This window comes from Silene latifolia, chromosome 1, assembly GCF_048544455.1.
Source record: "Silene latifolia isolate original U9 population chromosome 1, ASM4854445v1, whole genome shotgun sequence".
Lineage (NCBI taxonomy): Eukaryota > Viridiplantae > Streptophyta > Magnoliopsida > Caryophyllales > Caryophyllaceae > Silene > Silene latifolia.
In genome coordinates, this window is record NC_133526.1 from 16,511,748 (window position 1) to 16,523,403 (window position 11,656).

General features: G+C 33.3%; 1 protein-coding gene across 1 annotated transcript; it reads right to left on the reverse strand.

Moving 5' to 3' along the window:
• Positions 1 to 7,827: 7,827 nt before the first annotated feature.
• Positions 7,828 to 10,690, reverse strand: LOC141652937 (uncharacterized). The gene is made up of 6 exons (XM_074460596.1): positions 10,625 to 10,690; positions 10,139 to 10,220; positions 9,712 to 9,778; positions 8,605 to 8,769; positions 8,380 to 8,440; positions 7,828 to 8,304 (listed from the first exon to the last, which is right to left on the reverse strand). The coding sequence occupies exons 1-6, from the start codon at positions 10,686 to 10,688 to the stop codon at positions 8,144 to 8,146; spliced, it is 600 nt and encodes a 199-aa protein (XP_074316697.1). The 5' UTR covers positions 10,689 to 10,690; the 3' UTR covers positions 7,828 to 8,143.
• Positions 10,691 to 11,656: the final 966 nt, after the last annotated feature.

The window sequence follows — 11,656 nt, forward strand, 5'->3', positions numbered from 1 at the left end:
TTCAAACAACACCGCAGCATACACTATCCCTTTATGCTATGACATGTCACGTAGTTATATACACAATATAACCGCCGGCCGGGCTTAACATGGTGTAGTTGAATTAACCATTCCTTAGACACTAATGAAAATCCATCTCAACTCGACTGCTTTCCTAACATGACCCGTTGAACCAACGACTTTATGATTCTCCTAAATCACGCTAAAGTAGCAACATCAAATCTCAATTTCATCTCACAGCTCCAAGTCAAAGGGTTTCGTACCAAAATAGGACACACAAGTCCAAAAAAGGGCTCACACAGCAACAGATTAGGGAATCATCTGTCACTCCTTACGGTCGACAAAACACACATAGTATGATATATGTGTCACAACATAGCTCCCACTATAATGGGCATATCACGCTTCTATGTCGTGCGAATCATAAGTCTAGATATTACTCAAGTATCTAACCCAAGCCACTAGATTGATATACTCAATATTCAATCTGACACTTGTGATTCGGTTCAAAACTTTAGTATGAAAATAGGGTGTCTTCTCATACTTCGACTACATAAGTCTCATCTTAGACTTACTAAGGCGACTCTATAACGAGTCAATATCTTTTCCATACAACTTATGTACAAAGATAATCTCAACACTTATTAAGTATTAAGTGACCCAGTCTCATCTTGCCCACTACATAAGTGTCAAGGCGATTACCTGTGTGACTAGGCAATCTAAAAGTTTGGTGATATCTTATGTGCCTTATCATGCAACAAATGCATATGAACATTTACAAAAGATACAAAATCTTAATCTAAAAATGTCCATTATCAAACACATCCACAACTCAACAAGATTAAAAATTAAGTCGACTCTTTCACATAATTAGCTCAACACATGAACGAATTAAGAACACATCTTATAAAATAATGTGTCAACTATATCTTGTTAGTTATTTTTACTTGATGACAACACTTAGTCCCCACACAAGAACTAATTTACTCTTACCACAAAGGCAAAAGTGAAAATCGCTTGATTACATACCATTGTGCGTGTAAAGGATTGATTAGGTAACGATTTACTTATCAATCACAAAATTGACGTTCAACCATGTACTAAACAAGGTACACATCAAAATAGCAACTGCACTAGAACAAGAAACAATACTCTAATCATTTCTTGTGCTTGATCGTAGGTTTAGACATAATCAAAATATTTTTTTTCTTCTAAAAAATCAAAATGTCACCAATTAACAAAGAGAACTTATTCTCCTATATAATTTTGACATAACCATATTAATTCCACCATTCCAGCTAAATCATCACACAAATGACTTATGAATTTGAAATATATATGGAAGATCATTCAACACATGAATAAGCTTGAAGGACACTAAGATTTATCATCTTAATCATTTGAGACAAACTCAATTGATTGATCCACATTTATAAGATTCTCGAGTACCTTGATTCGAGAAATAATCTTTACATCCATTTGAAAACAAAATCCAAATAGATGACTATAACTTAGAAGAAAAGTGGAACAAATCCAAACATTTGAGAACACATCTCATAATAGTCTTAAACTTTACTATCATAAAAACACATTGTCACAATGTCTATATGCTCTCATAATAACGATCCATTTTTATTACTTGGTGAAAACTTGCACTTACTAAAAAAGTGATAGCTCCCACTTACTAAAAGTGGTAAAACAACTGAATAGTTAGGACGACTCCCACTATCCTCCATAACGAGTAAAACATCTTAAGAATCGACCTTATGTTAATCCTTATAACTTGACATACAAGTTAATGTTACTCTTTAGAAGACAAACTCTCATCTTTACCTTGGATCATGGAACTACCCGCACTATCCAACACAAGAAGAGAAGTTAAACTATCCTTGGTGTCTCAGTGAGATCACAAATTCTCCCACTCACCAAAAGATAGGTTTTGCATTGTAACGAATACAAGACAAAAGTCTACTAATCTTCACCGAACACTTGGAAACACATCCAAGTGAATAAATATCGTGGGTCACTTAAAGATAAAGTTTAACAAGTGTTAAGACATGAATGACCAACCTATTATCCAAAACTTATTTCGGAGCGGATAAGATTTCCTTAAAACACATTTAAGGAATCCTCCTCTAAACCAAAAGAAGGAATACTTTATCAGCGTCATATACCACTTAACCATGTCAAGTGACGTACAATTCCTCAACTAAAACACCTCTCGTCATAGCGATTAGGAATTGCAAGATCAACGCACATATTTTTTCTCATTTAGACTTTGAACATATCAAAGAATTATTCTCGACCAACACATTTACTAAGAGTTATGACTCTAAGTTCAAAGTCGGTTTTTCATTTTTAACATAAAATGTTTGAACATATCAAACATTATATAAAATGACAAAATAATGAATACACACCCATATGGCATGAATCATCTCAAATGAAGAGGAAAAAACATACGGTCTCATGATGTTCCTTAACATTTAACTACCCACAGATAAAATAAAAATAGATTGAAATATAAAAGTGAAAGACAATGAACATATATTAAAATGTAATCAAATAGATAAGTAAAGTAATGCGGTAAACATTTATATTATGACCAACACATAGCCATAACGAACTATTAACAAGAGGTTAAAAAGAATCCGTAATTTTCAATAAACTAATTATTGAAGCACAATTAAGTGCGTAGAGAATTAATACATCAAAGTAACACAAAGCCTCTTTGAAACATAGTTCAAAGTAGCACAAAGCCTCTTTGAAACATAGTTTAGCTAGCATAGCTAAAACTGAATAATCCATCGACAAACAAGGGATTAAACAACTACGAGTTATAAATATTCCCGCTCTGTTTCTAAATCCACAAAGGACAAGAATTCGCAGTAGATGCAAGAAACAAACATATAACTCAAATTGATGGAAATGATGTCATTTGACTCGAATCTATCAGGAACCAAATTAATATTATCTCCACATTATTCTCTTGTCGACACTAAGTCAAACATATTTAACAATACCGCATATTTGTCCTCAATAGCAAGAAAAACATAGACCATTAATAATCATTTCGGGAGTCATTAGCGTCAAGACGCACACTTCTCCCTTTTCAATAAGTTTGAGACTTTTACTAAGACGATTGAGTGTACCAAAACATCAAGAGTTTTCCATTTTTCCTAATCCCAAAATCGAATGGCAAACAAATCACCATGGAAAAATAACTCTTTATGTCAGCCAACCCCGTGTTTAAAAGGCACATCGTTATCTCACGTAAGATAAACAAAACGACGACAGTCCTTAAAACAATTTCGGGTCAAAACACACAGTCTTGTCCCCCAAGTCAAATCGAAATTGACTTACACCTAATCTTACGCTACATAAGCTTTAAGACATGTCTCAAAACTAACTTAATAGGTCTACATACAAAATAACACAATTTTGCATGGATCAAGCTTACTATATTTGAACTAATACTGGTAAAAACACAGATTTCATAATCCTACTCATTAATAAGATATTCAACCTCGATAATATAATAGTAATCACAATTTCTCCAAATCGTGATTATTAATAAGATACAAAATCTTATCACTCTATTTATCAAAGTTCAAACCGCTTTACCATGGTGAACAAATCACCAAAAAACACTTGTTGTCAAACACAAGTATATGGATTAAGGCACAATTCCAAATTAAATTATTAAAACCCATCATTTATATTGTTCGTTCGAAAATTTCGCTAAGCTCATAATCATCACAAACGCCATAAACGAGAAATTTCAATAATTTAATTAACACGCTTAAGATTAAATGAAACTAAATCACTTAATCCTCAAAAAACAGCTAAACAAAATTAGTCATTCACCCTTATAATATCGGCTAAACACATTAGCACGAAAAATAATATCACTTAGATATTACACAAACACTATGCAAAATAAATTTGCACGTTGTAAAAAAAACTTGATCATAACAAATATGATAGTTTTAATAAATTATTGATTCACAACTAATATGTATTAAATTCTTTCAATCTCTCATGTAAAAACTAATTTTACACGTTACTATATATCACTAAGATATAACGGACTCTCTTATGTAAAACGAATTTACATGTACAAGTACATCACAAAGATATACATCATTTATGTAAAACAAAATTACATAAACTAGTAATCTAATATATCACAAAGATATAAGTCATTTTGTAAAACAAATTTACAAGAACCGTCATATCACAAAGATATAAGTTATTTCGTAAAACAAATTTACAAGAACCCTCATATCACAAAGATATAGGTCATTTTGTAAAACAAATTTACAATAATTATCATATCACTAAGATATGAGCCTTGTATGTAAGTTATAAAATCTCACCAACAACAAATGTCAATAAGATATTTATTTTTCTATGTAATACAAAATTACACAATTTCAAAAGATAAATAAACGAAACAGTTAAAAGTTCTAACTTTATCTTGAAAAACACAATATAGAGATAGTAATGAGTAGCATATAATAAATTGAACACGGAGTCGAATAATAGTATTTCTCATACCCATAAATCTGCTAGCCAAAATGCTTAAAACAGGAAATGTCACTGAGACAACTAAAATTTACAAACAAGGACAAATTTACGTGACTTGTGAAATATCACTTAGATATTTACCATTTACACGTAAAATAAGTTTTATGAAACATATTCATAAAAATATAATTAATATCACGAAAGATATCATTATCCACGTAAAACAAATTTACATGGTCCAAACACAAATATATATGCGGAGTATGAAACACATTCATAAAATATCGGGTATAACTAAAATCATTAAGATATTTATTTATACATATATAAAACAAATTTATATAAATCACATTCAATTTTGTATGAAACACATTCGTACATTTATAAATCTAGCTAAATAAATTAGCATTACTTAATATCACTAAGATATTAACAAATTTACAATTAAGCTAAACACATTAGCAAATTATAAATTAATATCACTTAGATATTAATAGGTGTAAACAAAAATTATCAACTCCGTAGACCGTATAGCACATAGCCATACTACTACGTTTGATTCAAGAAAACATTCTAGTAAGGAATAAACTTCAATTCAATAATGGAATACAGCACTTGACAACAATGCCATGTGACTTCTGGAAAGATGTCAACTCCATCAAACAATAAGAAGGAAAAAAAAACTAGTTCCATTTTGATTTTCTTCACATATCAAACAATTGAAAAAGATAGAAAACAAAAAAAACATTCTCCCTGCATAAAACCCATTTTTCCAGATTTGATTCATCTTCAATCCATAAGAATTGAAGAACCCATCTTCATTCCTATTTTAGATCAAAAAACAAGTTTTGTCGACTTCACATAGAAGTAAATCTGAAGCAATTAACCGGTGGCACACCAAAATCGACATATACATCAACCTTGTACCACCACTGCCAGAACGATAGACGCCATCACATAGATCGGCGCCGAGAAGACGTTTGAGGCGACTCACGCACTCAACGCGCGCCAGCGTGACATACACGCGCCACCGCACAGTCTCAATAACAAGCGCTTTTGCCATGGCCGGTCGAATCAAGAAGTTCTGGAGTGACAACCTCAGCCTTGGTGGTGGTGCGTGGCTTACACGAACCGATCACCGACTCACGCACCCAACACGACAGAACTGGTGTTAACGCGTGATATTCACGTGTATGGTACGGTCGTCAAAATCAGAGATGGTGATGTCGAGGTGACTTACACGCTCAACAATGGGATCCAAGGTCAGTGGATAATAACTATGGTCACGAAGACCGATGACTGAGTCGGGTATGCATTCAATTTACTAAATAGAGACAACGTAAAGAAGGGGTTGTAACTATTATATCTAAATTCAACATATGAATAGATTTGTAAACATTGTTTATGTATTCAACACATGAGTCATAGATAGGTCCGAAAAACATGACAAAAAAACGAATTTTAATTTAATCATGTTATCAAGAATCGGGACAGAAGCCGTAACACGTTCGGCTCTGATACCACTGTAAGAAATATGCGTACCTTAATAGCGGAATAGGTACGATGATCGACGTGCCGCTTTCTGCCCACGAATCCGAACCAAGACCAATACCGGTGGCTACTAGAGTCACCGTATGTGTTCACACCCCAAGTTCCAAAGCTCCATTAGGATGGAGAGCTTAACCGTGATTGTATTGCTTAATCGTGTTGTGTGTTGTTGTTACTGTGTGTATATTGATTCACATAGAATCACACTATTTATAATGCTCTAAAAGAGCAGTTACGAAGATGAGAATTAAGAGAATAATGAGCATTAAGACGGACTTAATGACTCATTATCTCACCCTTAATTACAGCCATTATCACATAGACAATGTAACAGCCGCAACTAATGTGGCCGTTTAATGCATGAAATTTAATATCAAGGAATTCAATTCAAGGCGGAGCTGGCTAAGTGGAGACAATCCAACCTTCTAGAGGTACCATGTTTTGTAATCAACATTGTCACCCCTTTGAAGAAGATATGAAGTGACCCTTGGAGCACCAGTGTCAGCAGCAAGATGCAATGGAGTCTCGCCATCATAACAAACGTCTTGGATGTCGATGATACCTTTAGTTTCCCCATTAACCATGGCCGTCGCAATACTCACAGCATCTTAAAACTCATTTGTTTAAATTGAGGGTCCTTGAGGAGCCTTAAATATTCGTCTTTTGTCATCGCCGTAAAGGGAATTCCACAAACGCTTATACAGGATATCCGGATTCTTATAGCAACGATCACGACCATCAGGACCAGAATAGCAGATAGGCTAAGATGCAAAAACGACCAGCGAGAAACATAATATTAGTTTAATACTCCCTCTGTCCCGGTCATTTGTTGTTCATTTTCATTTTAGGTGTCTCAGTCATTTGTTGTCTTTTCTATACTTGATGAGCAATTTGATCATTCTCATTCAATTTGTTCCACTTGTCATTTAATTATTGGCCCTCTCCTCTTTCCTTGTCTTTGTGTCAAAACCAAAGAACAACAATTGATCGGGACGGATGGAGTAATTAATGAGTATGCATTCGTATAAGTATAAACAGTAAATCTTACTTGTGACCGTCACAAGCTTGTAACATCTCACAACCCTTTCTTCTACTTGCAATTACGTTAATTACTTTAATCGATGTGATGTGAGAGGTCACAGGCTAGTGACCATCACAAATGAGAATTTAGGAAATATAATAAGTAGTGTTACAGTAAATCTAAATTATTCATTAGGAAAGAGGAAATAATAAATAAAGTACCTCGTCCATGCTCGTTGATGTCGATTACAGCAGAACCCAAGAGAATTCTCTTTTGTTATGAAGATGATAGTGGGAAAAAGGGAGATAATCAAATTTTAGGGTTTTTGTTTTTATCACTTGTATGTCGTCCAAGGTAGGGGCGTACCGTATAAACCGAATTGTAAAAATCGAACACAAAAACAGAAAAAAGTGCATTTTATTTAGGTTCGATTACGATTCGCAATTTTCGAAAGGCGGTTAACCGAAACGAACAATATCACTAAAAAACAAGCAAAAAATTAAAATTAATTAAATTATCAGAAAAAATAAACTGAAACTGGGAAAAAAACGGTGTAGAACGGTTATCGGCTAACCGTTAACTGAACCGCTTATAACCGCTAAAAGCGGTTAACCGCACCGTTTATAACCATTTACGACGGTGCTGTTTAGGTTTTGAGTTTTGCTGAACCAAACTGTGTGCGAATCAAATTAAATTAGGTACAGAGTACCTAATTCTCCGTACTTCCGTAGCAGTTAAACGAAAACGTTGAGCTTAGTGACTAGATTGAACTGAATATCAAATATATCTGATTGATTCAAGCATAGACAACCATAATCAGCAAAAAAACCGCATAGAAATTCATGTTTCACATCGTAGATGAAAAACATCGACGACACAAAAGTAGTAGCTGAGCCTTTGCAACAAAGTAGGAAAAATAACAAAACTTATACTGAAAGCTTCTGCCATTCCGTGATGGTGTACTATTCTATGTTACTCGATTCCAAATCATTAAAAGTGTCCTGCAACTACACGTTGCCACCATAGAAAGTGAACGAGCAGTGATCAATTCTTGAAACGGCGACCACGAATTGTCGAGTAGAAGTCCCAGTCAGGGTGGGTAGGCCCCACAGCAGGCTGCCCAATCCGGTGCAATTTTACGTATGAAGGCACATCCTTAGCATCTGCTAAACCCTCCAAAAATATGCCTAGTTCATTTTTCAAATCTGTTCCGAAATATTTGATCAGATAAACCCTTGAGTATAAACATGAAATATTAGATACGCAGAGAGTCGACTCACATAGAGCATTATCACTCGCATCCTTGACATTATAAGTGTCGAGAAATATTCCTGTGTTTGCCTACATATTAAAAAAAAATTGTCAAACATATAAATCATCAACTGATTTTTATTTCTATATCCGCCACGGCGCCACTGCATAATAAGACTCTCATCTAAGAATACGGAGTATAGAAAAATGGAACGTTATTATGACGAGATTTGTTGTAGCACGAGAAACAATACCGGGTTAAGGAGGGCTTTGTAAGGGTCATCATCAATTAGCAAAGTGTTTGATTCAGAAAACTGGTGCCCTAGGTTTGACCAAAGCTTGGTCAACTCTTTGAAGAACAGAGGCTTCCTCTTATTACCAGGCAATTTGTATCCATAGTTTGAGCAATGATCCTGGTTCTGGCAACATATGCATACGTACAAATTCTTGTTTAAGTTCGTTGTATAAAGGAACACACTATAAACATTTCAGATAACCCATAGCAATGAGTTTATAACGATTTTATAGTTTTTTTTTCCGGGGATGTAGCAAATTAACCCCATAACTTATGAACTACGTGCAAATCCGCCTTTTAAGTTTCACTTGTAGTAAATTAGCTCCATAACTTTAAAAAAATGTGCAATTAAGCACAAATCAAGTTTTTTACCATTTTTTTTAACTAAAACCTATTTTTTCTATTAGAAAAATTCATATAAATATATTTCTTAAATAATTAAATATAGTATTTACATATTCAACGAAAATACAAACCAATTTTAATATAAACAAAAATTTGGTCATTAACAATTCTCATATTAGGAACATTTTTTGCGAAAAAAAAAAAAAAAAAAAAATTTGAACATGTTTTTTAATAAACAAGAATTTTAGGATTAAAATTTAATTAATAATTTTGATTTTCAATAATAGTAAAATATTTAATTAGCAAATTTTATTCTTAAAAATAAAATATGTGGTTAATTGCACATTAAGAGAAACTTATGGGATTGATTTGCTACATTTATAAGTTAAGGGGTTTGATTGCACGTAGTATCAAACTTATGGGGGTGATTTGCTATATTCCCCGTTTTTTTTATATCTTTTGTTTCGAAAATGCGTGTTCGCTTTCAAAAATTGATAAGTCAGTATGTATAACATGAGTCAAAATCCTCTGCATTTCCTAAAAAGAAGAGTCCATTTCCTATCAACGGACGGGATTGCATTCTATCAACATCGAACGGTTCACGATTTATGCATAGAAAAAAAGGTTTAATAGAATATGAAGAGGATAATATTATTAAATGGGTTTGTGAGAGGAAATGGAGAGAAAGGAAATGGAGAGGATTCTAATTGGTATAACATACCCAAACAAATAAGAATCGGCTTTTGAAGTCCTGCAGAACACATCCAAGGATACCATTGATGTTATGCCTGTAAAATTATAAATTCATTTGTGAGGCTTATTAAGAGAAGATTATGCTTAACATTATTTTTTGGAAAATGAGTTAGGCCCACCCGGTGGCGCCCAATCTCAGTGCCACCTTCTCACAAACAATAAATGTGGATCCCCAAAATAATGGATAAATCCCATAAAATAAGTGGGGATCCTAATAATAAGGAATGCATGTGAGAGGGTGGCGCCGAAATTGAGCGCCTTATGGGGAATAGTTTTAACACGAATTAACATTAATTAAAAATCACAAAATTATTTGAATAGGTAAATAAAAGGAATCCGTATGTTGTTTTACAATACGAGTATTTTTGAGTAAAATGACTATAAAAAGAACTTACACTTGAGCAGCAGACCATATACCCACTTCAAATCGTTGGAGACAAAACTTCATAAACTCTTCCAGGAACGGCCTCTTATAAACTTAAACACGAGATCAAGAAGCAGAAATAAGATAACATTGAACCCACGTTAAATGCAATTAAGGGACTAAAAAGGAATAGACGATATTTAATACTAGAACTTTTTTTTTGGGTCTAAAACTGCTTTAAACTAACTAATTACTCGTATTTATTATTATTATTATTATTATTATTATTCCGCACCATTTTTGATAGAATAAGTAACGATCTTGCTAATTGGTGACCATTTTCATTTGTTGATCATCATTTTACTATACGGTATCAACAATAATCCTTATTACTGTGCAACGAACATGTTTTATTGACTTATTGTTATAAGACCGTTTTATAGGAGTCTTACTCAAAATCAAAATAAAACAATTAACACATAAATGATAATAATGAAAGTAATAATGAAGACATTACCAACTTGTGAACCATAAACTCCATCAGGACATCGATCTTTAGGAAATGAAGATTTCTTAACCATGTGGTCACCTAGGTTGCACGAAAACGGACACGGACACGGACACGGACACGACACGGACACGCGACACGGCAGTTGAAAATTTTTAGGACACGGACACGGCAAAAAAAATCAATATATATATTAAAATAAAGGGAATTTGAAGAACATTATAACCAAAATCTAAACTTTGGTCATTTAGAGGCCAGAAAATCGTAAATAACATTAAAAGGCACCATAAATAAGTTGGACAAACAATGCTCACCAAAAGCTGAAAAAAAGGGAGTTCACAGATCATCCTTTGCACCATTGTAATTATTCATTAAACTTCTTTCGGTAAGTCGAAGTAACAACTCAGTTATTCGCTTCCGAAAATTACCCCTAAATGAAACAAACCCTAACTTCCGAAAAATCTTAATTTCCAAATTTAAAACCCCCAAATTTAATAACAACAATAATAATCATTATAACCATTGATTTTGATTAATTTGATTATTTAGAAACTTATTATTATGTATAATATATATAGAGATTAATATAGAAATAAAACATAGATTGAGAAATTAGGAAATGCTCACCAAAAGCTGAAAAAAAGGGAGTTCACAGATCATCCTTTGCACCATTGTAATTATTCATTAAACTTCTTTCGGTAAGTCGAAGTAACAACTCAGTTATTCGCTTCCGAAAATTACCCCTAAATGAAACAAACCCTAACTTCCGAAAAATCTTAATTTCCAAATTTAAAACCCCCAAATTTAATAACAACAATAATAATCATTATAACCATTGATTTTGATTAATTTGATTATTTAGAAACTTATTATTATGTATAATATATATAGAGATTAATATAGAAATAAAACATAGATTGAGAAATTAGGAAAAAATGAAAAAGCAAGATATATGGCGAGAGAGGTTGCCGGCGACGAAGGGGAGGTTGACGGTGGCCGGACTCAGGCGAGCCCTCGCCTGGAAGGCGTCGCAATGCAAGA